Source organism: Brienomyrus brachyistius, chromosome 7 (assembly GCF_023856365.1).
Source record: "Brienomyrus brachyistius isolate T26 chromosome 7, BBRACH_0.4, whole genome shotgun sequence".
NCBI lineage: Eukaryota > Metazoa > Chordata > Actinopteri > Osteoglossiformes > Mormyridae > Brienomyrus > Brienomyrus brachyistius.
Window position 1 is genome coordinate 19,058,259 of NC_064539.1, and position 27,065 is coordinate 19,085,323.

At 38.3% G+C, this 27,065-nt stretch overlaps 3 protein-coding genes across 14 annotated transcripts in view; 1 reads left to right on the forward strand and 2 right to left on the reverse strand.

The window, feature by feature from the left end:
* The window catches only part of nedd4l (NEDD4 like E3 ubiquitin protein ligase), a 56,214-nt gene extending 51,513 nt beyond the window's left edge, over window positions 1-4,701 (forward strand). For all 12 annotated transcript variants that reach the window (XM_049018814.1, XM_049018815.1, XM_049018812.1 and 9 more), the window contains 7 exons: window positions 99-172; window positions 268-328; window positions 574-633; window positions 934-1,041; window positions 2,286-2,382; window positions 2,622-2,694; window positions 2,954-4,701. In XM_049018814.1, coding sequence (XP_048874771.1) covers window positions 99-172; window positions 268-328; window positions 574-633; window positions 934-1,041; window positions 2,286-2,382; window positions 2,622-2,694; window positions 2,954-3,056 — 576 coding nt within the window. In that variant the 3' untranslated portion in view covers window positions 3,057-4,701. The remainder of the gene's footprint in view (window positions 1-98; window positions 173-267; window positions 329-573; window positions 634-933; window positions 1,042-2,285; window positions 2,383-2,621; window positions 2,695-2,953) is intronic.
* A 2,806-nt stretch (window positions 4,702-7,507) lies between these two features.
* On the reverse strand, window positions 7,508-15,228 carry alpk2 (alpha-kinase 2). Its single transcript, XM_049019592.1, has 10 exons — window positions 15,102-15,228; window positions 13,502-14,911; window positions 13,210-13,357; window positions 12,676-12,803; window positions 12,558-12,593; window positions 10,815-11,107; window positions 10,417-10,505; window positions 10,077-10,294; window positions 9,414-9,462; window positions 7,508-9,303 (listed from the first exon to the last, which is right to left on the reverse strand). The coding sequence occupies exons 2-10, from the start codon at window positions 14,277-14,279 to the stop codon at window positions 9,087-9,089; spliced, it is 1,956 nt and encodes a 651-aa protein (XP_048875549.1). The 5' UTR covers window positions 14,280-14,911; window positions 15,102-15,228; the 3' UTR covers window positions 7,508-9,086.
* A 5,351-nt stretch (window positions 15,229-20,579) lies between these two features.
* oacyl (O-acyltransferase like) lies at window positions 20,580-26,880 on the reverse strand. Its single transcript, XM_049019606.1, has 15 exons — window positions 26,721-26,880; window positions 25,630-25,763; window positions 25,447-25,525; window positions 25,063-25,198; window positions 24,694-24,928; window positions 23,975-24,143; window positions 23,783-23,885; window positions 23,522-23,623; window positions 22,965-23,130; window positions 22,783-22,862; window positions 22,577-22,687; window positions 22,374-22,497; window positions 21,493-21,679; window positions 21,116-21,258; window positions 20,580-21,008 (listed from the first exon to the last, which is right to left on the reverse strand). Exons 1-15 carry the CDS (start codon window positions 26,866-26,868, stop codon window positions 20,904-20,906), a joined length of 2,022 nt encoding a protein of 673 aa, XP_048875563.1. The 5' UTR covers window positions 26,869-26,880; the 3' UTR covers window positions 20,580-20,903.
* Between the last annotated feature and the right edge of the window lie 185 nt (window positions 26,881-27,065).

Consider the following 27,065-nt stretch of genomic DNA (forward strand, 5'->3'; position numbering starts at 1 on the left):
AGGCAGCTCTAATTACCCGTACATAATCAAAATGCTGCATTTTGAGTTTTATGTGTCAGTATTAATCAGGATGCACACGTGTTGTGTATTTCCTCTAGACATATCAGGTGGATCTGAAACCCAGCGGCTCAGAGATGGTTGTCACAAATGACAACAAAAAGGAATATATAGAGTAAGTAAAGATTTTATTGGAGATCCACGTACTGCAGCAGAGTATCGTTTACAGGTTTCTTAGAGTATGTTTTAACTTTGTTTCTTATTTCACAGTCTTGTTATTCAGTGGAGGTTTGTAAACAGGGTCCAGAAGCAAATGAATGCATTTTTGGAGGTAAGACTTATTTCATTTAAAATGTTGCTGAAGTCTGACCACTTGGTGGCAGAAGTATATTAAGAGTAGTTTGCAGACACAGAGGTCTGCTTGATTTCTGAACAGGTCTGTTTGCTGGGAAAGAAGTATTTTTTTCAGACCCTAATGTGGAGTGAATATGCAAAATAGGTAACAAGTATTAATGACAATTTTACAGAAATTGTTTCAGAATCGTCTAAGGACCTGTATTCTGTATTTGCCCACAGGGATTCACAGAACTCATCCTTATTGACCTGATTAAGATATTTGATGAAAATGAGCTGGAGGTATTGTTAATTACCGCAATAATTTTAGTTGCTTGTTAATTTCTTTCTTTAGTTTCTTTTTTAACCCAAGCTGTGATTTCTTACATTTCTTACATGAGACATTTATTGGTCATGCATGACATTTGACTTTCCTTTTTGCGAAGGTAACTGCATTGCTGTCTAGTGTAATGATAATATTATCGCAGTAGCTTATTTCATCATCGAATTAACGTCACCAACTGAACAAAACTTTCCATACACTCATAATCTCAGATATTCATCTGAATATATCTTGATGCATCCTGTGCTTTTTCCCCTCAGCTGCTGATGTGTGGCCTTGGCGATGTGGATGTCAATGACTGGAGACAGCATACAATTTACAAGAATGGATACTGCCCAAATCACCCTGTCATCCAGTGGTACTGGAAGGTAAGTTTATTTATTTTTTTTGTTCTGATGTTTCGTATTTCGTTCTTAGTTGTCCGAAAACACTGTGTGTACACGAGTAACATTTTTTTTCCCCCATAATGAAATCTGAGGTGTATTTTGTAGTAGCTTAATGTTTGCGGTGATGGGCATATATAAGAAAAAATAATAGTTACGCCTAAACAAATTAGCTATTTTTGATACTGCACAGATTTCTGGGAAGCAGTGTTTTGTTTCTAAATAAAAAATGCTTGGTGTGGGAAAAGTATCTGAAGTATTTCTGAATTTACTCGATTTTCCTCATGCTGGATGATGTGTATTAAACATCTACACTGATTATGGCCTTGTTTGGGTGATTTGTTCTGTACACTTTGAGTAGCTGGTTGAGATCAAAGTCTGTTTGATGTATCTGGTGTGTTTGCTGAGATGAAAGAGTTGAAGAGGTGACACTGGCCTTGGTTATTGGTAACTGTCAGTCTGAGCTCTCTCTTACTACACATGGTTACATTTCACTTAAAATATCTGCCATATGCCAAAAAAAAAAAAAACTAAACTTAAGATATTTCTTTTTACCTCTCTTTAAATGAGGTTACGGTCATTATGAAACATTTTTTTATTATAATTATTTAATATTTATTACACCAGATCTTTGTCTTTAGACTGACATGTGATTATATTTTGGTGAAACCTTTGCAGGGAAATTTGTTTTATTTTAGTTAATTATATAATCTGTAAGCAGTGAGTTGTGGCCAGAGTGTATTCTAAACTCAGCCTTGTATAACCTCACAAAAAGTTAATCTGGGAGTTTTACTGCAATCGTTGGAATAATAATTAACTGGAAGTACATACCAGTACAAGTTTACAGAGTAATGATGGTTATGGTCATACAGTTGAGTCTTCTACCTCTTGTACATTATGAATCGCATGTATTCTATAACATATGTGCTTTTTGCCCGTCTGTTTCTCTTTATGACATTTCATCTTAGACCAGGGCTGTTTAAATCACGGTCCTCAAGGGCAGAGCCCTGCTGATTATCCAGCCTTCCTTTGCCTGTGAGCAGGTGTGAAGCCTCTTCCCAATCAGAATTAGTAACTATTAAACTGACTCCCTGAGAGAACTGAAAACAAGGCCTGGATTTGTAATCGAGGGCCAGATTTGAAGAGCCGTGTCGTAGGCTATTGGGTGAACACAGTTTATGAACATCTTATAAATTTTCGGCTATTTAATCTCTGTTGTGTCTCCGCAGGCTGTCTTGCTGATGGATGCAGAGAAGAGGATTCGTCTGCTTCAGTTTGTCACCGGGACTTCTCGTGTCCCCATGAACGGCTTTGCTGAACTATATGGTAAGTGGGCGGGAATAGTTGCGCTTTTGCATTCTAGATCTATATCAGTGTCTAGCATCTGTCTGCCCTTCGACATCTGAATTTTATATTATCTGGAACTGGTTTGTAGAGAGAAGGGGGAAAAATATGTGATGTAGGAACATTTTAAAAGGACAATCCGTCAGTATGTTTCATTCGTATTGCCAGTGCCACTGTATTGTATGATCCCTCTTATTTGATCAATGTTTAATTATTCCTAGGATCCAACGGACCGCAGCTGTTTACCATTGAGCAATGGGGAACACCTGACAAGCTCCCTCGAGCTCATACCTGGTACTTATGGACTCGGCTGTTTGTTATTCTAAGTCACATTTCTCTTTTTATTTTGTGTATTAGAAGGGAACATAAGTGAATATACCATCTTGGACTGTATTAAACACAGTGTGAGAAACTATTAATAAAGCCAGATTATTTTACGTGATTTTAATACAGATATTCAGATGTGGCTGTTTTGCTCTTTTTTTTTTAATTTAGCTACGCAATTTATTATCAAATGATCCCCGTGTGGAAATACTTGGTGTGTGTTTTACAGCTTCAATCGACTGGACCTGCCAGCGTACGAGTCCTTCGACGACCTGCGGGAGAAGCTCCTGATGGCCGTGGAGAACGCGCAGGGCTTTGAGGGTGTTGACTAGATGTAGACCACAGACAAGCTGCAATTTCTTTGCCGGTCACAGCAGCCATAGATATGTTGGTATATGCTAGAGTATGTATACATACCTGTTGCTGTGGACCTTAGGACATCTGTATAGTGAATTAATTCCATGACCCCGGTTGTTTTAGCCTGTTTAGCGCTACTCTCTTGGAAAGCTGAAGGAGCACAAATTGACACATTTATTTTTATTTATTGTTGTTTTTTTTATTATTAGTATGACACAGAGGCTTTCTGATTAATTTCAATTACTCTTATTTCATATTAATATGCAGTTGGTACTGTGCCTGTTTTACACTTTTCACTCACTTCAATGCATGGAAAATTAACCACTTTTACAGAATGTTAATTGCAGCACCATTCATCTTAGGAACCACAGCCAAACACGGATTATCATCGGCATATTCATTTACATGTTATTTTGAATATCTACTTCCTCATGTACTATTTTTATCAATTATTTTTTAACTTTATTTTCAAGTCAAGGAAAACAAAAACATGATGTTCATAATCATTTTAGATTTGTAATTATTATTATTATTATTATTATTATTATTATTATTATGCTCCACAAAGTGTATTTGTACTGTAAAGTGTTCTGTATTTTACACAGTGTCCAACACTCCAAATCGTGGAAAATAAGGACGCATATCTTTATTGAAAATAAATTGGTTATTGAAGTGCTATGTAAACAGCCTGAAAATGTACCTTGTATATGCAAGAAATTAAAGGTTATATTTCTTTATTGGTTAAAAATCCCCTAACAGAAGGTAAGCATGTCAAATTGCATTTGTGGAAAGGCTTTCTGTGGACTGTGTTGCATAAATATGCTTATCCCTGTTTCTGATGCACCCTATTACGTTCTTAAAATGTTTTTTGTCACTTTTGTTATGTAAGTAGTAAATTTTAAACAAGTATTAATTAACAATACAAAAATGAAACTGTGCAGAAACGCTGTGATTGTTACCATTTTAGCAGCACGTTCTTATAGGTGGAAATTTCTCTTTTATTTGCCTTTTTGTAATAACACTGAACCCAAAGGGCACTTTATCACACTAAGGTCATGTTGCCTGTCTTTATTATTTTTTTGTTTATCCGGGTGCAAAAAAAGTGTGTGTGTGTGTGTGTGTGCGTGTGTGTGCGTGTGTGTGCGATTGTGCGCGTGCACAGTTGCACATGCATGCGTGCTTGTTTGCTTGTGTGTATGTCTGTGAATGTGTGATTATATCTGGCTGCTGATGTATAAACTCACAGACTCACTGATGTGGAGCTAAGACTTCCCACTGTATTAACTTTACTTATCATGTGAACTTGACTGAGGATCTGATGTTTTTAGGATGGAATGGGCTCTTAAAGATTCTTCTCACAAAAACGATAGAACAAGTGAAATTAAACTGTCATACTAAACATAAGGATTGTTTCTTCATTGCGCTTAAGTGAATGTTGGTATTAGTGCCTGTGATTCCACCTCTGGTGCTTCAACCTTTTGATTCAAACCTGGAAGGTTTTGTTTGACCCCTTTAATAATGTACTATAGTTTTGATTACCGTGGTTCTTCCGAATAACAGCCATGAAAACTTAACAGTCAAGAGCATGATGTAAAATAAAGATGTCGACAAAGTCAATTATTTGATGATCAACTGCCTTTTAATGATTATTGCTTTATATATTCATTGGTTTACACAGGAATAAACAGTTTAGTAATGGACTAGGATTTATGTAAGATTCAATGTTTTTATGGTTTCCTCTTAACAGTAATACACTTTAGGAAAACTCCACACATCCTGTTATTCCTTTATTATTCCCTCAGTATCGATGACTGTGCTATCACAGTACGCTGTTAACTTATTACAGATTTGTAATCATTTGACCCTCTTGATTTATAGTGAATCACTAAATGCAGTGTAATCCTTATTGTAAATCTTGGATAATCTATATAGAAAAGAAAAAAATAGAACTTGGACAAGTTACATATAAGAAGAATTTAACAAAGCAAATGGTTACTGTTAAGCTACAAGAAGTGACCAAAAAGCTATAAGAGGATTGGACTGCTGGATGGGTCATATTGACCACCTGACATGTGACCTCAACTGTCGTTCCTGGCTGTTCTGCTCCAATGTAGCCAATAGAACACTGGAGTTTAGGAAGTGAACTCGTGTCTAGTGTTGCGCAGTACTGGACGCCTTACACAAGATGAACTCTGCCCTTGTAGGGATCACAGTGATCAAACAGACACTTACCCGCAGGTAGGGAGTGTTTCTGCTCGGTCTGTCACTTTCGTTTTTTTTTTTTTTTTTTTTTTTAAATACGATCAGTTATTTGTAATTTTGCATTAGTATGGGAGATACACATATTCATCTCTTGTTTGTTAATCATACCATAAGCTTATTTTTCTCTATACAGAAATTCACAGTTCAAATTCTAAATTAAAGCCAAAGCTTTTGTTTAGACTTTATAAAGTGTATCTAGTGTATTAATCGTAATGAGGACATACACGGTGAAAGGAACTCCGTTCATTCACACAGACAATCACAGAGTTATCAGTTTCAAGGACAAGCAAATAAAAGCCCCTTGTTGTTCTGGGAGACTGTAGCAAAACCTCAAAGTCTAATCGCTAACATGCAAAGAGACACAATCCCATTCTCAGTCGTTTTACTGATAGTACAACAACATACACAAGGGCATCATATGCATTTAAGAGATGTGACAAATGATTTATCGTTAAATGATAATATTCAAATTTAAGGCACAATACAGGAACCTGTCTGGAAATTTGTCTCTCTCTCATATATAAAATATGCATGCTAAATTTACATACTGTAAAACCAATACAAGGAAAGTTTGTTGGTGCACTTGATCCTACCTAAAATTCAACTGTGTGCTATAGAATTACCGTATGTTTTATAACCTCATAATTGCACACTCAGAATGTAATGCATACTTCCCTGCTGGTTTAGAATTAATAGTACTTTAACAATCAAGTTTAATTTAAGATATTCAAAGGTTTCTTTTTACATATATTGGGGGAGATCAACAGAAGTATGGAGAATATGAAATACAATGATCGATTCTCTGACTCTCATACTAGTAACAGGATTTAAAATGTTTTATTGCTATAATGCAATATATTCCATCAGGCATTTTAAGGTCAGAATACAATCAATGTAGAGATGTATTTTTTTTATTAAAGTTGCTGTACTCATCAATTAAGTTTATGTTTTTGCGACCTTTTTTATGTACAGCAATCTGGAATTTTCTTTTAAGTTTTGTTTTTTAATTTGTACCACAGTGATGGTTTTTTGGAAGTCAAGGAGCGTCAAATTTTGCAGCTCGTCACATTTATGTTATCCCACAGTCATCCCGAATATTAATCACATTATATTCTTTACCCATTGGAAATAAATGGTGAGAATAAATGGCGAAATAATGACGATGAAATAAATTTCACAGAATGATTTTACGTTAATTAGGAATGGATCCAAGAGGAATGGTTTATGTAACATCCTTGTGAATTTAATGATGAAAATATATAATATAGACCAAAGCTAAAAGTGTGAATATATAGATTCTATACCTACACTTTATGGTGAAGTGGAATGTGCCTTACCAATGTTACAGAATGACTAGTAACATAAGTAGAGGGATGTCCGATGCAGTGATATCATTGCTGGCCTTTCCTTGTCTTAACCGATCAATACTTTCCAGAAGCTTATCATTTATCTAATTACCCAGAGCTACATAAAGGGAGCAGAAGGGAAGGTGCAGGGTCCAGAGGCTCACCGCTGGCACTGGTATGAATATTGAGACCCTTTTATTTAGTTTGGGCGACTACAATAAAGCCCAGTGATAAAATGACTGAGAGCACAGGTGTAAGAGATCCAGAAGAGCGTTTAAGTCAATTTGCCAGTCAAATGGTAAGTTCCTGTTTCCATGCTTGAAGGCGGAATAGAGGACATCAAAAAGGTAGTGGTTGAAGAAGTGAATCAAATCAGGATGGTAAACAAATTTACAGCAGAAAATTTAAAGACTACTTGTAATTGAGCATTTTATTACACTGATGACCATGATTAACGTTTATTTCTAATATATTCTGTACAGTGATATGTTCCAGATGTGTCTGTCAGTAACTCTACCAAGTAAGAAGGACTGATTCACAAACCTATTTCTTGCCCACTGTAGTTTGAACTGTGGCAAACTGAAAGGATGTAAATTTTAGCACTTCAAATTTCAGTTAATTGTGCTAAGGCACCCGATTTCAAAATGAGATTTAACTGCATTTTTGAGATATTTTCCCTTTGAATTTTTCTCATGGTTGGTGGGCCATTTGCATGCAGAAACCATGCCACAAATTCAACCAAACTGTTTTATAACCAAACATCAACACTTAATAAAAGTGCTAAAAATCCTTATTGATTATTATGTTGACATTCACTGTTGTAGCTGCAAGTTGTAATAATCTCTTTATTTATTACACATTTGATGTACAGTTTTACCAATAGTAGTCTGACATATATTTAACAAATAACTGTTGAGCCTATTTTCTAGTTTAGGTCTAAGCTATGACACCATTACATTTTACTCCTTTCAAAGTCAATGAAAAGCAGTGATAAACGCAAACATATTTGCAAATAACAGGAATTCAGATGTTCGTATTCAGCAGTTGGCAGTTTACCCAAAAAAAAAAAAAACTAAATGTAAATGTTTTTGTCGTTTGAAATGCTGTGTCGATACTCCATATGGCTAAATATTTTGTACTCTCTCACGCAACGGAATTTATTCTCCCCAGTTCAATCCTCCAGAGGTGTGGAGTGTGACAATGGTGTTTGTTTTTCTGTTATCAAACGCCATTGTCACACTAAATAGCTATGGTGAGAATTTAGCTTCAGACCCAGCACCTGAAAAAAAGCTGGAGTTCGTATGTATGTATCTATGTGTGTGTGTGTGTGTGTGTGTGTGTGTGTGGTTTCTTTTAACCTCATTCATATTGTTCAGTTTTAATAACAAAGATTAATATTTCAAAATATGCAGTCACAATGTCTTACATAGCATTTAACTTTTATTATGTTTAATGCATTGAATAAATCAATTTTTGATTTCTATTCTAATTCCTTGTATTGCTCAGAAAAAAAATACTATTTCTTGCAACAAAGAGAAAATAAAACTTGAGCAGAACGTATAGTTCAATGGCAGAGCATTGTGTATAATGTGACTTTAAGGTTCTCCAACCACAAATCTCCCCTTTGTGCTACTTAATCCATGTAAGCCAGCACCTCAACTTAGATGAGCTTCATCATCATTGCACAGAAATATTATCTGTTCTGAATAGACATGCATTTCATATTCGCACTTAAAATGCCAAGTACCATGTTTCACCTTCAATTTAGCATATAAAAATGAAAATTTTTTGTTGCACAGGATTGATATCAAGACAAGGATAACATTTTGAAAACTAAAAAGGTATAAATAGATTGTTAGTATCGCAACCTGCTATTGGAAACTCTTCAGTGACGGCAAGCCAGCAATTTCTGGCAAGGGAGATTAACAGCTGTCTTAATAATTCAAATGGGTGTTTCAGAGTGTGACCTCTTCACAAAGGTCTTCTTTTAGTTGGTGTGGTTACTAAAATAATCTTGGGAACTCTGGTGCAGATGCATTAATTTAAATAGAAATGTCACTATTATTATAAATTTACAAATAATTTGCTTAATGATTATACAACTATTTCAAATATATATACAGTATATAAGTTTTTTCTTTTTTGCACAGGATACTAGTGGTTGCTTTATGTTTTATCTAAATGCTTATGAGTTGAACGCCCTGATGCGCTACAATCAGAACATTCCTGCGATTCTTCTGTATCATGAAGCTACCCAGCATCTTACAACCAAGCCTCTTCCATACCAGCAAAAATGTTCTGAGGCAGTTACTTCAAGAAAAATTGAGACGTTTTAAAGTTCCAGTATTTGAATAAAACACTTTTTTAAAAAACTTTTAAATGGTTATGATCAGAAGATCATTTGCACTCAGCATTTGGTCTTGAAGGCTGGAACAAACGTATCCTGGACAGTGGTTTCGCCTTTGGTTTGGTGGCTGTTGCTGGCCGCTTAGATGTTTGTTGACATGCTTGTATAGACTTCAGGCCCAAGAGCTGGCAAAACTTGTTACACTGATGGAGCGCTTTGAACTGCTCGATGAAAGAGGTGGCACAATTACCCTTGAAGCCTTTGTACCTGACAACAAAACAATGAAACGATTTTTAAGAACGTCTTCATATTCATGTACGTGATATTGAAGTACAGCCAAACACTCCTTATTACTTTGGTTTTTGACATAAACTCACCCTTTCTTACAGGTCGCTATACCTACGTCAGTTAATTTCATTCCAACTCCTGTCAGAAAAAGAAAACAAAATAACACCACATAAATTCCATTAGCTGTGGTGAATTGGTATCGTTTGGTGTCAGGATTTATCTTCTTGTATCAATTAATAATAAATAAGACCGACTACAAGGTAGCTAATTAAAGAAACAGCACAGCTTAGTTGATAGCTAAAGCTCCACGTCGTCGGCCTGATTCTGACATGAGACTGCTTTCATTATTAAATGCTTACTCCGATACTTTAGTATAATGTGTATTAAATATAACATATAATGCTACATTATAACAGAAGTAAAATCTATTTACACTCAGTTTTAGCTGTCTGAGCTACATGTGGGGCATATAGGGAAATGAACTACTGTTGGAAACTAGAAAGGGTGCACAAAATATGAAGTTTAAAAGTGCAACAATCACCCACTACCACTTATTTTCTTTTTGTTTTTTAGTCATGTGTTTTACTAAATAAACTGGAGTTGCTTTGTTTATTTATTGCTTTTCCTTTGATGTTTCCCAACTCAGTCCCTGGGGAACCTTAGACAGTCTGCCAGGAGCTGGGAGAGAGCAAAAACGTGGACTGTCTGAGGACCCCGAGGACCGGATTGGGAAACGCTGCCTTAGGTTATACCTTGCATATCAGTCACCAACAGGTTGCCTTCAGTCTTGTGATAGACCCAGTGCTGGAAGGTACAGCATTTCTGCCCTGCCTCTGAGTCTTGTCTCATCAAGTTCATCTCCTTTCCATCCTTGACAGAATATTTAACAAACTCTCCTAGAAGCTCTTCTTCCAAGGTGGCATATGGGATGTCGCTGGTGGGTCGATGGACCAGGTAAATAGGAATGATCCTAAAACACAGACACAGTGGTTATCTTCATGGCATGTTCTCGGCGATATTGTCAGGATCACTGGAATTGTTAACCTTGTAGTCATGTGCGGTGCTCCGGGTATGCGCTCGTGTCAGACTCACTCTGGAACCTCTCCAAATATCTCTGCGGACTTTGCAACTGCTGTGTAGGCCTTGATGTATTCTCTTGCTGTATTCTGAACATGACACTCCTTAGGTTTAACAAAACAATAGAAGCTAAGTTAGTTTGAGGCCAACAATGAAGTTTACTTTAAAAATGATCTTTACTCATGCAACATAAATTTTCAGTCATCAGAAAGAATGTTTCTATAGCAGGGATCTCTAACCATATTTACAGTGAAAGCTAATTCTACAAAGAAAATGAAATGGGGTCTTATGCGTTTGACACAATATAAGATATAATCCATTATGACGCGTTAGTAACCACTGTTTCTAAAGGATAATGCATAGCCAGTAGATATTTCAAGCATCCTCTTTGCATCACTGCAGGAAATACAAACCTCCACAGCCAAGTTATAATTCTTGTGAATTAGTTCTTCATTGTTCTTGGTCCCATAGCTGATGGCATTGTGGACTTTGAGTACACAGTGGTGCCCAGGGTTGAATAGTGGCACCAGACCAGTCAGAACTTTGGTTCGAAAGGCCTTCCGGTGCATGCCCTCACCGAAGTGGGCCTCTTCTGTCAAGATGCTTGCAGGTTGATCATCCCCAAAGAACTGCTCACATAGGAAGTCTCCTCTGAACAGCAGGGGGGCACATTTCACATCTTCTCCAACCTCCTTACTCACCTGCACTACAGCATAGAAAATTTAGATAGATATATAGATATTTCGTAGGAATCCACTAACCTCTCCCGTGGGAGAGAAGAGAAGTTCAGCTGGAGGTGTGAGCTGAAGATCTCCCTGACATGGGCCTCTGCCAGACACTCCCAGGGCGCCCTCACAATGCGTTTGGGTCTACCAGGTTTATCTGGCATCTTCCCCACCATCGAATCCAACTCACCACCAGGTGGTGATCAGTCGACAGCTCAGCTCCTCTCTTCACCCAAGTGTCCCAAACATATGGACACAGACCCAAAAATACATTTACAAAATCAGTCATCAAACTGCAGCCTTTGGTGCTCTAGTGCCAGGTGCACCTTCCAGCAGCACCCCCCCCCCCCCCCCCCCAAAGGCCTCCAAGAAGGCCAGATACTCTGAATTAGTGTTCGGCACGTATGCACAGCCCACCATTACAGTCTGTCCCCCGATACAAAGTCGAAGGGAAGCGACCATCTCATCCACTGGGGTAAACACCAACGTACTGACACCAAACCGGGGGGGCTACAAGTCCCACCCCTGCCCGACGCCTTTCACCACGGGCAGCTCAGGAGAGGAATGGAGTCCAGACCCTCACTAGAAGTTTAGATCCAGAGTCTGAGTCATGCTTCGAGGTGAGCCTCACTATATCTGGGCGGTATCTCTCTACCTTCCACACCAGCTTGGGCTCCTTTCCCACCAGAGAGGTTACATTCCATGTACCTAGAGCTAATTTTGGCTGCTGACAATTGGTCCATCGAGGCCCCTGCCTTTGACTACCAGGCCAGACTCCAGAGCGGGGCCCCGGTTTCCCCAATCCAAGCAGGGTAAGATTGTCCATTGCTCTATTTTTCTTCATGGGGGTGCTCTGAATCGCATTTCATCTGGCCACTCACCTAGGACCAATTTGCCTTGGGAGACCCTACCAGGGTCAACTGTCCCCGACAATGTAGCTCCTAGGGTCATGGACACAAACCTCTCCAACACAAAATGGTGGAGGGGTCTAAATGTATAACAAAGGTACAAGTTTCATTTTACAGGTTCTGCTTTCTGTACACTACAATATTGCATTTGGCCTTACAGAGGCATGTGACTTAATACAGCCCCCCAGATATGACATTAAGTGTGCTTAAGTGCACGTAATATTTTGGTGTTTCTCTGTCCAAAGCACATATCAAGCCAAAGTGGACTTAAACCCCATCAACTTAAGGAAGACCTCAGCTAATTGCTTTTTTGAGTAAATCCTCTGGCTTGAGTTGTTATTTAAATATTTGTGAAAATAGCCAGGAATAAACCTTTCACATGTCACTATGAATTTTTGTATATCTCTAGCTAACAAACAATGTGTCTACTGTCTAAGATTTCATTGTCATGCTGTTTATGAATGCACCAGATAGGATATGTATATGAGAAAAATTGTATGGGCTAAAATCATTCATGACTCACCAGTTTGATTATGACAGGGCACAAGTTCATTCAGCTCTGCAAATCAAAAGCTGGTATCAGTTTAAAGCATATTACACGTGAAAGCCGTGTAAAGATAACTGGGATAATGGCTCCTTACCATCAGAGGTCAGATGGAATTCTGAGAACGCATTTCCGTAAGGGCTCCTCAGGCAACATTTGTACCATCCTAGGTCTTTACTGGAGGCCTTAGTAATCGTGAAGGAAAACTCACTGTCACCAGCTTTGCTGTGAAAAAGACGATATATTAAAATTAAACATTCAACGTGAGTTAAGGGTTGCACTGGAAATATTTACATTAACAGTAACAAGAAATAATTCCAGACATAAATAAGTACATACAGATTTAAGATTTGCTAATGAAAATATAGGAGTGTTAGGCAACGTCTTTGGTGAACATTTTGATCTTGTCCTATGGTATTTTACCACGGCGGTGATTATAAAGACATTTGAATATATGAATCACAATATTATGCAAAAATCAGTTACATTCAGTTCTTGGCTGAATCACTCAGCGTAGCTGCTGTGCACAACTTGGCGAAGTTGGGGGTCTGTCATTTTTAAGAAGCCCTGCTGACTTCTGGGATATGACACTAAACGTTAATATAATACTCATTCAGGATATGTAATTTACCTGATTTTCTCTTCTACCAGAAGTGCCCCTTCTTTCATCCACGCAATGAAGCAGTCAGTTGACACACCACTAAACTGACAACAGAGACTAATGTTTTCTAAGTCATCAGATGTCTTCAGTATGTGGATGTTCTGCAGGATCTTTGGTACTATTTAAAAACAAAGATAAAAAACTTTCTTTTGCATTTCTTCCAGCGAGATTTCATATGAGATACAAGATAAATATGAAACCAAAAGTATTGCAGTATAGAAAAAGCATATATACAAAAATCACACTGCAGCTTCCCATTTACCTCTGTTATGTTTCTGCATCCTCTCTTTGACTATTGCACTGTATGACTTCTTTTGGAATGTTTCTCCAGAAACATTCAGATTATCACTGTCTTTAGGGGTGGAGCCGTCTTGCCTTTTCGGCTGAAGTTCTAGGGCCTGTTTTTCCTCTTCATCGTCACATAAATGCCTCTCATTGGAAGGATTGTCATCTGCATGGATTGTTGAACCAATGGGTCTCAACTGTAATGTTTCATTTGAGACGAAGGCACTCAGCTTGCTGTCTGCTAAGTCCACTGTACCTCCAGTGGTGACGGCCACATTTTTGACTGTAGGTTCTTGCACTTTGTTATTCATATATGAAAAACACTTTTTCGACACATGATCAGATGTTTTCTCATTGGTTTTATGTCTCGGAGATGAAAGTATTGCCTTGGACTCAGTTTTCAATCCTGACGTGGCCCTTTTGTCTAAAAAGGGTTCGGTCTCAACTTTTCCTTGTGAATTTTGGGATTTCCTTTTCTTCTTTCTGCTCCGCGATTTGGAGATGTTTCTTTCCGTCATCGTTATCGTCCCAATATCAGCACAGTCGTCTTTGCTGCTGTCGTCATTGATTGTACATGTAACAGAGGAGTCGGGAGGGAGTTTCTCCTTTTGGCCACAAACTTGCTTTCCCGTGTTTATCGTGACCATTTTCACGGCAGATGACTCATCTCTCTTGGTTTGGCGTGTTGATGGTTTGCACTCCGCACATTCCTTTGATATTTTGTGAGACTGTTTAGACATTATCTTTAGGTCCATTTTAAAAATATTGTTTTCTATTTTTAAGTAAAACAGGGAAAATTCTCAAATACTATTCTAGATGCCTTAAATGATGGTCCATATGTGACCATCTAACTCATAAATCATCTTCAAGAGTAATGCACAGTCGGTTGATTCTGTATTCAGTATTTTTTGCTGGACAATATGTTATTTATATATTATTTATTTTGTCAGATTGGGTAATTATTCTGCTCATTTAAAAAAATTCTTATATCTTACACTTAAAATTTCACATCAGTCAATTGGCCGCTACAAGGAAAATTAATTCTCTAACAGGATGAAAATGAGGAGGTATCAACATTTATGTTCTTTAACTTCTAACTGCTTCCTGTTCCGTCACATTGTAGTCATCAGCCTTGTTCCATATTTCTGATCCCCTCTTGTCAGTTTTATTCGTCAGACACAAATATCAGCTTCCATGGGGCAGTATATGTGACTTGCCCGCTCTCTGTCATTAACGGAGGAACAGCTGGTCAGCAGTGTTAAGTAGCTTATTCCGGTCCTTCACATAAGGTTCTGCACAGGAATTTGAGACCTTCAGCAACACACAATTCTATTTCCACACAAAGCTCACAGGCGGTGTCTTCTGCTACCTTTAAGAGTTCTTAGGACTGAAAAGAAAAAATGTTGGAAGTAGTTCAGTTTTTGTTTTTTTTTTTTTTGATATCACACTCATTCTTATCAGTGAGTGTGAATAATGGACATCATGCAAAATGAATACTATGCTCACTATACATTTATAAAGTGACAAAAAAATCCTATTATCTTATATATTCTTAAACATCTTTAGTACACACATACCTTTTTATGATACTTCATGTACTGAATTCCACCATGATCAGGCGTAGGAATCCACTAACCTCTGGGCAGAGTTGGCTACTATTATAAGCAAGTCCTAACTGACGCTGGCAGACAAACTGATTGGCAACTGAGTTAAACCAATGACGTCTGACCTACCAGCCCTATAGCCAATGGGTTTTGTGAGACTGGCTATAGGACAGACTACAGCTTGGCTTTAAGGTCTCAGGTTTCAGTCTTCACCAGTGCTAGACCTCCTTCCTTGGGATGCTTCAGCTCTATAATTAGTTGGCATTTCTCTTCATCTATGGTTTTTAAAAACCTTACACTTCCTTTGCAGAGGTAGCTGTCACTCATAGGCCACTTGGTATTATGGGTAATACTGTACGGCAAATGCTCTACTGCAAGTTGTAAACACACAGCATTGTGCTGTGTAAATAACTGACATACATATGAGATATATGTAATCATATGTTTTAAAATATGTAGTACACTGTATGTACGTATGGTACCTTCTTCCTAACAAACTAGCTCTTAAAATCTTAATCTCAGTTATGAGCTAATTTTAATTATTTTACTTACATTATGAGCTTGGAATATTAAAATAAGATGAATATAAATTTTCATTGTAACTAATGGTTCTGAATGTTTATAAACAAAAGGCAAAATATGCACAGCATACTGTATTTTGTTTGACATATCATGTATTCCTCCTTACTCTTCACTCCTGCATAAAGGGCTGTCTTACTGTAACAAATACTAATAGGCCAGTGTTTCCCAATCCGGCCCGTGGGGACCAGCAGCAATCCATGTTTTTGCTCCCTCCCTACTGGTAGCTGGGAGGGAGCAAAAATGTGGGTTGTTGGCAGGGAGTTGGAGAGAGCAAAAGCGTGGACTGTCTGTGAGTCCCTGAGGACCAGGTTGGGAAACACTGAGGTAGGGACATGTCAGAGAACACAGCTGTTTAATTTTGTCGAAGCTGTAAGCCAGGAAAATTACCTTTAACAAACTAGGAGAGGCCTCTTGTCCTCCCCTTTAACCATAACTGTTAACGTAATAAAAATAATACGCTAAAAAACATTTAACTAAATTAATATTGTCACTTTTTTATGCAGCAATATTATAGCTTCCACATTTGGAGTCTGGGCATTATTAACGTAAGTATCTACAGTATGTATACGGGGAAATGACTTATTTGCTTGAGAATATAGTTTATCACCTGTAGTCTCTCTACCCAGGGATATTCTCTTCTGTATGTGTAATTAATGTGCCAAGCAGAAGTGCTGGTGGATGGCATTTCAGACAGCATTTGCAGTCTCACACTCACAATCATGGGTTAAATTAACCTGATACCTGACGTTTCATGTATTTTAAAATTAAAGCGGTAGGCATGTTTTTCACTTGCCTTTCTATGGTTGATTAATAGGAGTAGCATATAATTACAAATTAAAAGCAGTTTTCAGCAATAGTCCTCTCAAGTGTCCATTCCAAGAATTTAGTATTTCTCAGTTACAAACGCACACATTCTTATTGCATTATCTAACCAGAAATGTATGATGTCATTCATTTGGCACTTCCTTCAATAAAGGGAAACAATGACATGAAAGGGCAAAATGTATTTGTATTTGTGTTGGAATCGGTATCGGCGATACAACCCTTAGATCAAATCAAAATCAGCTCGAACAGAGACTCAGTGCTATTGCCCATCCCTAATGCATGCCACATTTATCGGCAGACGGCCGGTCACGGTGGGCACATGTATACAACAATAATATTTCACCAGACCAGCAGAAGGCAGATTTATTACATTTCCATTCCGGTTTGTCCTGTGCGTGGTGCGACAAATACAAATACAAGCAAGTGAAATGGGTAAACTTTTATGAATAGTTTTGAGTTAACCCATTAATAAAGAAATGAGAAGTCTGTAATTTTATGTTTGTTTAGGTAGGTTTGTTTTAACAGTAAAAGTTGTAAAAAAAAAAAAGTTTTTCAACAAAACAAACAAGAAAAAAATCATTATATAACAGATACAAATCAATTTCTCATTTATATAGGGAAATAATTATTTGATACCCTACAAGGCAGCAAGAAATTAGGTCAAGTACATGTGCACTAACACAACACAAGTCGTACTTAATTAAGTATTAACAGATACTAAGCCAGCAGTCACATTTAATGGCTTTACATTGTTAAACAGTATTCTTGGGTCACTAACCTGTCTACATCTTCAACCTTATCACCATGGGAAATACCAAAGAGACATCTAAGGATATAAGTGACAAAACTGTTGACCTTCACAAAGGGGCCAACTTTGGTGAACTGGCTGGTGTGAGACAAATCTGCACACGCATGTACATGCATGTAAGAGTTTCATTACCTAGTAAATAGTCTGTAGGGCTTGCAAACTACCGGAACACTTTCAATATAGTTAATCTTAGGTTAATAGTTAATTTTATAATGGAATAATGCAGATTTGCCATAAGATTTCTTGCCTGCGTGTGAGACAGAAAGAGTGAATGTCACGCCAGCTGCGCGAGAGTCAGAAAGCGTGTCACTCCAGATGAGTGAGTCAGAAAGCGTGTCACGCCAGATGAGTGAGAGTCAGAAAGCATGTCACGCCAAATGAGTGAGTCAGAAAGCGTGTCACGCCAGATGAGTGAGTCAGAAAGCGTGTCACTCCAGATGAGTGAGAGTCAGAAAGCGTGTCACTCCAGATGAGTGAGTCAGAAAGCGTGTCACGCCAGATGAGTGAGAGTCAGAAAGCGTGTCATGCCAGATGAGTGAGTCAGAAAGTGTGTCACTCCAGATGAGTGAGAGTCAGAAAGCGTGTCACTCCAGATGAGTGAGTCAGAAAGCATGTCACGCCAGATGAGTGAGAGTCAGAAAGCGTGTCACGCCAGATGAGTGAGTCAGAAAGCGTGTCACGCCAGATGAGTGAAAGTCATAAAGCGTGTCACGCCAGATGAGTGAGAGTCAGAAAGCGTGTCACTCCAGATGAGTGAGAGTCAGAAAGCGTGTCACGCCAGATGTGTGAGTCAGAAAGCATGTCACGCCAGATGAGTGAGAGTCAGAAAGCATGTCACGCCAAATGAGTGAGAGTCAGAAAGCGTCACGCCAGATGAGTGAGAGTCAGAAAGCGTGTCACGCCAGATGAGTGAGTCAGAAAGCGTATCACGCCAGATGAGTGAAAGTCATAAAGCGTGTCACGCCAGATGAGTGAGTCAGAAAGCGTGTCACGCCAGATGAGTGAGTCAGAAAGCATGTCACGCCAGATGAGTGAGTCAGAAAGCATGTCACACCAGATGAGTGAGAGTCAGAAAGTGTGTCACGCCAGATGAGTGAGAGTTGGCAGCCCTGGTAACCCCTCCCCACCTTGCTGGGTGAAGATAATCCTGTATACTGTGTTAACAAGCTTAATATGGTGGATACGGTGGATCTTTGTTTCTTTGTCACTGTGCCACTTTAAATAGAGATTCTCTGCACCGTTTAAAGATTTTATTACAACTTAAAAAATGACTCGATCCTTTTTTAATATAAAGCTTTTGCACTTTTCTTTAAACCCTGTTTTGGCCCAAATATTCGAATAGTTGATCACTTGATCGCATGATTAATTATCAAAATAATCCACTTTCATCAATTATGGTGAAGCAGCGTCAGCATCAGCCTGCCATAACCTGCCTGTCCTCTACATTGAGACTCACATCTTAACATTTGGAGAGTGTAAATTAGATGACCCAGATGTAGGGATGGAGTCCAGTTGGGATGGGTTTCCACCATTTCATTTGCTGGATGTCCAGTTAAGGAACAAACATTTATAGCTATATAATACATGGCACATTCAGTATAACACAAATGCACAAAGCTGGTTGAATATGCTAAACACACGAGATGTTACTGCTGGGAAAACTGACGCTAAAGCAGGTAACTGAATGAAAGTGAATAGAAACTTTGGTAACATTTTACTTAAAGCACTCGTGTATATTGCATTATAGATACCGTCATAATGAATTAGAATGCATTCATAAAGTATCATAAACATGGCTATAACTATTTTTAAAAATGCATGATATATACATTATGAATGCATCATGAAATTCTTATGTATAATGCATTATAAATGCCTTCATAATGCATTATAATGGCTTATACAGACCATTACAATGCATTATGAAGGTATCTGGACATCCAGGATCCCATGCTCGGGTTGGTACTTTCGAACGCTCAGTTGACTTTGCCAAGCAGGGCCCCCTCAATCTGTTATGGTATCCATGCCCCTCCAAGCCTTGCTGACCACAGCAATGCAGATGCTGAAATAGTGTTAAGTCTTATAGGCAAAAATAAAGTGAAGAGCTGGTCAGATCTGGCACTTGGTGGCACATTGTCTTCAATAACAACATGCAAGGTCAGTCGGTTCTTTGATGAGCCTTGCTAGGAATTCCAACCAAGCAAGAATAGGTTGGTTAATGGAAGAAAGCAACTTGGAACTACAACAAAGCTTATAGTGGTAAGATCTGAATAATAGCATGTCTTGGTTGGTTCCTCCTAATCTTAGTCTTGCTACTGCTTGCATGGTTATTGTGTAAAAATCCCTGCTTTTTAAATATAGGACCATGCTTGGTTGATTAATTGATAATCTTCCTTTTAGTGTTTGTAGAAGTGCAGTGGTGATTATTATTTACTTGTTCGAAGGCCACATCTTACCTGAACGGATGGAAAAGCAAGATCAAAAGCAAGTTTGTAAATAACAATAGCATGCAGTTATTATGCCACAAATATCAAGGGGTGTTTCTCAACTTGGGGCTCAGTGAATCATGGGATTGGTCTCATTTGGTGAAGATGTAACTAAGGTATCCTTGATATTTGGGGTCTGGCAAGAATGACGTTCGGGGGTTTTTACTCTCTTTTGTGCTTCTGATCTGAGTGTTGGAACTGGTCTTTGGCAGTAGATGATGTAAAATAGATATGCGAGAACGCAAGCACTGTATGGTCAAGTATGTTTATGGAGAAACACGAAGGATATATCAGCTGCATTATTGCCAAAAGAGACCAATCCTATGATTCACTGCATCCTAAGACCAGTCTTGCCTATAAAGACCAGCAAATTTTATATCCACAAATGGATCCCTAACTAATACATACCAGTTGAAGCTGGAACTGATTTTTTTAAACTCGTGCATTATTATAATTAAGTCATTTTTTGCACATTTTTTTATTGAAATGTGGAAACTAGCAGCTGTACTGTGGATGGGCCGGTCGGGAAGCGGGGAAGGTTATTAGGCTAATGAGAGCTTCTTTGAATGGTTAATGTAACTTTTTCCTCAATTGTACATTGCTTTGGATAAAGGTCTCTGCTGAATTAAGTAATGGAGGGAACATGGTGATATGCTTGAGTAAGACCAGTTCATAAAAAGACCAGAATATATCCCTTCGTAGAAGACATAGAGGTACAACAGAAATCACTCTTTAAAGGGGGGGGGGGGATTGGTAACATTTGTTTTTATTGTGTTTTTTCAAACTTTTAGCATAATTTGGTTGAACGACAATAACAAACACAAATTACATATTACTATTTCCCAACACAAAGATCAAAATTAGCAAACTATCCCACATCACAAAATAAAAGGTTTAAACAAGAGACTCCAAGAAGTTCTGCAGTGTCTCTAATTTTGATCACTACTGTATGACAGATAAACACTAAATATCAACTGATAATGTTTAATATTTCTCTATTTATTATAATAATGTATTCAATGACATTATGCTTTGAGTCAGTTATATATATCTCAGTGTCAGTTTGGTTTGTGTTTATTTCCTACACCTCTTCAGAAATGAAAACGGCCTTTCAATAAGCACAGTCAAGACGTATCCCAAAGTCACAGTCAATGCAGTGTGTCCCATGAATAGGTAGAACTGCAGTGAAGAGAGATATGCCATTCAGAAGTCACCAATGATATTAGTAATAATGATAATATAGAACATTTTGATGTCACAATATTTTGTCATGTCAAGATACTTACGAAGTTGAGGTCAGTGTAATGGATGGCTGTCTCTTGTTTCCCATTGTATAAGATAATCAGAACAGGGTGAATTAAATAACAGGCAAAGCTGATGTTTGAAAGAGGAATCCACATGTTTAGTGACAATATTCTGTTGACTAACCCTGCATAAACAAACAAAAAAATGGCAGTAATGCTTGAGTGTCTCAAAAGGATATGTTCGGCATATAATAAAGTATCTGTTATGCAATAATATTAAACATAAAGCAATGAAAGAAATTTGATAGACAATCTGTTCCTGCTTATTAAGTTGTAACAATGGATCAGCCTGCAATGCTTATTTAATCAATACCTGGCTATCCATTTTCTTAAATATATCTGCCACTATTTTAGCTCACCTCCATACCCCTCTTCGGATGCCAAGATGATCCAAGCCACAGACATTGCCCACAGGGTGCGATGGAGTCCTTGATACAGAGAATGTGGTACTGAGGGGTGACTTGGGACCCCCCGCAGGGCATATGCCAGACCCACCAACAGGGCCATGATGGAGAAGCAGGAGGCCCAACCCACTGCGACCTTCCACTGCAACCAAAGAATTAGTGCCTCACAACACAACTGCTTTCCCCCAATTCTTTTGTTTTGCAACATCGTTCCGTGTTACTTGTTTTGTTTGTTTTGTTTTTGTCTGCTGTTTGATTTCGCAGTGAGCTACTGTAGCTACTGGTATTTATACCAGCTGACCTGCCTGGTTCACTTAGTTGTTAGTAGTTAGTAGGAGTTAAAGCATATTTTTTTGTTTCCCCTTAAACTAGCATTGTAGCAATTTTCTTTTATCTGTCCAAATGTGTGCAGTATTGACTGTACTTTTCCCTTTTAAAAGCAAAAATAATAAAGCTGACATAATTGGTCATCTGAAGCTGAAGCTGACACTTCAGAAAACAAGTCTGAACATCCTATCTTGGAGCTTTACTTGCTCTGAATTATATGAACTGTCCCCATTTCATATTCAAATATATCAGATGCATTTTATTATATCAAAAACCAGCGGACATAGTTTTGTCCGTAGCTGAAAAACTTGCTGCAAAGGGCATTCATGATGCTTACAGTGCCACACTGTGGTTAACAATGGTAATATCAGTTAATATTTGTATGTATCCGTCAAACCAATGTGCATAAATATTGTTTTACAATAGACAGTTGACAATATATAATATCTTTTGTATAGTTTTATGACATGGATGGATACATATAGGACGAGAATGAAAGGCCATTTTACCTTATGTTTTAAAAGGTTGCTCTGTCTAGTCTTCATGAATATTCCTACCAAGATCCCGACCAAGTATGGACCATATCTTGTGTAAGGCTTGTTGTAGTAATATTGAAAGTATGTTTCATTATCTCTGAAAAACAAGAACTGGCTTTTGGTGCTTTTTTGGTTTCCACATGAGACCTTTAAATGTTAACAGGGGATCATCTTACTGTGTCGTTGGTTGGTGAACCGGTAGATGCAGTAAGGTGGTAAGCAGGGCACTGGCCAGGCATGAGGTGACCAGCAAGAAAGAAGCAACTGCCAGAAGGGCATATTTGTTTCTGTAGAAAGTTAAGTATGATTATCAGCTTTCGATACTGGATAACAGAAGGCCTGCCCTCGCGGGAATGATTTGGACATCATTGGATGTGCTTACAATCTATAGATGAAGATCAGCAGTGGAGTTGAGATGAAAAACTGGAAATCAATGGACAAATACCACGTCCAGGGGGCACACTTCAAAATAAAAGCGTTAACAAAGAGTAAATACAAGTTAATGCAGCACACTGGATACCACATTCTGCTGGCTTAGCCATTACAGACACAGTTTGTACTTACAACATCAGTGATGTCAAGCAGGTTATTAATGAGCAACATGTTGGACCACCAGTATTTCTTGCAGTTCAAAATCTGATCTTCTACAATAACCCAGAAAGGACCCTTGGGAATTACAGAAAACAGACCGATGACCAGGCACACAATGAAGAGCTGAAGGGGCTGGACCCTGGTAAAGATGGGTTAGACAGGCTGTTATTCCATGTGGCAGTACGGAATCGCCGAAATTTGAGCTCAAGCTCAAAGGATGCAGTGGGAGCACGTGAGCTAACGGTTACAGGACCTCTGCAAAATACAGTGAGGACAATCACAGTTTCACCCTTGAGCAAAGTATTGAATTACATTAGTAAATATCAAGATATGTAAAGTCTGTTCTTACACTATATTTAAAGATAACTGGAGAGACAGTGAGATCTTGCATTGCAGAGTTAAGAAGAAAGAAAAAACAACAAATCGATGGTAATTTTTTATGTGGTTCATGGAGCCCTTTGAGAAGACAAAAATAGCTACCCAGAGTAAAACCTGAACAAATCTCCTTTTGGGTAAGTTGGACAACACACCTTTTAAACCTCTTGAAAAGAAACTCGGCTACCAGAGCTGGGCTGAGTTTATCGTCTGCTGCCTCGATAGATGCGAGAAGTGATTTTGCACTCAGAAGTCCACTGCGACCGGACAGGACAGAAGGTTTAGAAACAACTCATCAGACAAAAAGAACGACAAGAGAAGCACATGCACACATGCCAGAGCTGCTTCGTCTTATAAGCGTCGAAAAGCTACTCATAACCTCCTTAAAACTCACTCTTACTCAATTCATATCTTACCCAAGGAGCAAAAATGTATCTACAGCTAGATACACAGGCCCACTGAAGGAAAATATGTACAGAGGATTCTTTTCTACAGCTTCCTTCCATCTTTTTTCATTATCTGGAAAGAGACAATAATAAAATCTTGAATAGGCTTTTCCTGCCAGTAAAGTCATATAAAACACACTATATGAAATATAATCATTTCACCTATGTTATTCCAGACACTGAGCTGAACGCTGTGACCTGAAATGATCCAGAGGAGGCTAAGAATACGAATCCCATTCAGAGACAAATAACTTTGTCCGTTACTCGCTGCACTCAACACTCCGGAAGAGCTTCTCTGCAGAGAAAAACTTTGCAGGCAGTCGTACAAGCAATCTGCCAAGAAAGAGCATTGGATTGTTAGATGGAGATGTACTCAAACTCTATCTAAATGCTATTCTAAAGGCTGTGAAATTAGCTACGAATGGGACTCTTTACCAACAGTAGCTACCGCTAGTTTTTTTACCTTATTAACAGTTAAAGCTATACTACATGCACCCTGTTAAAAAGAAATAATCAACTTCTTATGAAATTCAGATACATAGCAGATTTAATAAATCTAAAGAGAATAATGTGCTTTTTGTGCTGTGGGATGCATCTCCTGAAATCACTCTCAGCGTCGTCCATGCCACCTGCTTCTCACTGGTTTCTTTAAATTTAATTGTTAAAATTTTTTAAATAATATTGGAATATTATAAAATGAACAGTAAATGAAAGGGTCTTTCCTAACCTTCTGCACAAAATTATACCTCAGAAACAAACTAGCTGTATTTATCATACACGTGGGTTATATTACAGAAGGTTTAGAAATATTACACACTTTTCATAAGAAGTTGATAGTTTCTGTGAGTCCCGCACCATGTCCAGAATTCTGGGTATTTATACTTGCTTTTTTCATCGGCATCTCCTTCGGCTTCTCTGCATTCTGTCTGTGTCGTCTCTGAAGCCGTGAAGTCCATCTGAACGGACTTACTGGAGCTTAGGGTGCCATAGTGTGTTAAGTTTGAGTTCAGGGCTAAGTTAACCCCTGGACTGATCCTTTTCTGCCATTTCCATTTAATGGCGGCTATGTAAATACTCGCCAAAAGAGGAAGGATCATCAGCAGACAGCACAAAAACCTGTAGGTGTCATGGGAAGCACATCAGAAGCACATCAGATACCATGACATCAAACCTAGCTCCCATAATTGAAGGTTTTCACACTGACTTTTATATTACTAATACATTTTGATGGGTACAGGTACTATACTCACAAACAAATAACAGCTGAAAAATCTTTGGAAACAGTTCCAGCAAAACACTGTGTCGCGTAGATGGCTTGTGTGGACTGGATTAAAAGCACTGAAGGTATTGGGGGAATCAGAGATGCCCCATCTTTCTGGAAGACATCTAGAAGTCAAAAACGATATCTAGGAAACTCAAAAAACACGATATTTCATGCAAGCATAGCATTATATTTCCATCCATCCATTTTCCAAACCGCTTATCCTTCTCTGTTGCGGGGGGTCCGGAGCCTATCCTGGAAGCAATGGGCACGAGGCAGGGAACAACCCAGGATGGGGGGCCAGCCCATCGCAGGGCACACTCACACACCATTCACCCTATGGGCATTTTGCATTTACATTTTGGATACTCACTGTAAACAACTAATGCTTGTACTTCGTCTTCATTACAGGAGCCAGGAACACAAATGTCAACAAAGTACTGGATTGATTCCTGTTTCACGATCACATGAACACAAACATGGCTAGATCTGTAAGAGAATGATTATTTGAAACAAAGTCCTATTATATCATTTCTAATCAAGGTACAAGCTTTACCTGTTTTAGAAATACCTGACAGAACTGCCCATTAAAAGTAGGGCCGTGAACTAACAAGCACTCCTGAAGGGACCCTGGGCGATTCACATTTCCACCCACAACGTCACTGCCCATTTTACCAAAGGCATCATACACTGTAGGAAGATACAAAAACAACAGGCTTATTGTAGTTTTAAAGTAAATTTCCTGCCCCATGCCTACTTTGAACAGTTTGCAGTTGCGCACTGATTACGGGTGCATTTAACATTCAAGGCAATGACTTTCTTTACGCACTACAGGCCACATGATGTCATGAAGAATAGCCGCTACCCTGGGAGACAGAGCTCTCACTGAGGGCTACCAGCGATTTTGAAGTGCCTGACAGGTTTGTAGGAAGTGCTGATTTAGTGTACTGTACAGCCAACTGCAAAGGCAATGTACATCTCCAGCTTAAAAAAAATAACAATTAAATATGCAGATGAAAAATAGATGTTAACAGCATTCTGCAAACTATTGTGGTAGATTGCATATTATTTTGTGATATTTCAGGCAGGGAAGCTGCCATAAGATAGATGCACATTATATTTGAACAACTACACATCAACAAATATGGGGAACTTAAAATTTCTCATCATACATGTTTTATGTTACACTACAATAACATTTGGTCATAGGTCAGGTTCAGGAGAAGATCTGAATCTAAATATATCCACCTCACCCCTGAAGTTCACTGCTTACTTATGCTTTGATTCTGATGATAATTTTATAAGCTAGTAGCTATTATATAACAATTGCACTCCTGAGTATTTGAAGGTAATAAAACAACCAAACCAAAATCCAACGCCTACTCAATGAATTTTAGAAAATGGTTAAGACATATCATCATTCTTAAAAACATAAACCAAAATATATATGTAGGCATCATTTTCAGTTCAGAAACACTAATGTTCTGACTATTTGTAAACTACTTACAAAGCATATCCATTCTCATACTTCAGGAAATTCCAGCATAGAAAAGAATACTGAAGCATCTATAATGTTTAGTATGACAGGGTGTCACATTCAAACCTTTCACAAATTATTACAAACATTCAGAAATACGTTGTACTTACTTAACATCGCATACTTGCTTGGCTTGTCATTGTGCAATTCACTGAGAAAGCCTTCTGTGTCCTCTAGGCATTTTTGTGTCACGTTATGAATATGGACGCAAGAGAAAACTGTTACTTGTAAAATGAAAACACTCAGCTGAAGCATCATCTTGAGCCTTGAGCTTCTTTGTGACCTTCTCTGGTATAAATACTCGACTAGGGAGACACATGACCTCAAATTTCCGACTTATGGCCGCATCTAGATTTACTAATATGCATGCAGATTGAAGCATCACAATAAGAATTCGTCAGAGCAGATGGGGAGGTAAATCAGCTGCTAGTCACTTTTTTTTTAAAAAAGTCTTT

What these genes read in the sequence shown, in the direction of transcription:
- alpk2 (XM_049019592.1), bottom strand. Translation starts at nt 14,279, where the DNA reads ATGGACCTAAAGATAATGTCTAAACAGTCTCACAAAATATCAAAGGAA. An exon ending in CTGGTAGAAGAGAAAATCAG is followed by an intron (nt 12,804 to 13,209) that starts GTAAATTACATA and finishes TCTTTTTCACAG; the next exon opens with CAAAGCTGGTGACAGTGAGT. An exon ending in ATATTTGGAGAGGTTCCAGA is followed by an intron (nt 10,295 to 10,416) that starts GTGAGTCTGACA and finishes TCTGTGTTTTAG; the next exon opens with GATCATTCCTATTTACCTGG.
- oacyl (XM_049019606.1), bottom strand. Translation starts at nt 26,868, where the DNA reads ATGATGCTTCAGCTGAGTGTTTTCATTTTACAAGTAACAGTTTTCTCT. An exon ending in AAGCAAGTATGCGATGTTAA is followed by an intron (nt 25,764 to 26,720) that starts GTAAGTACAACG and finishes ATCTTCCTACAG; the next exon opens with TGTATGATGCCTTTGGTAAA. An exon ending in CAGTGTCTGGAATAACATAG is followed by an intron (nt 23,886 to 23,974) that starts GTGAAATGATTA and finishes GTCTCTTTCCAG; the next exon opens with ATAATGAAAAAAGATGGAAG.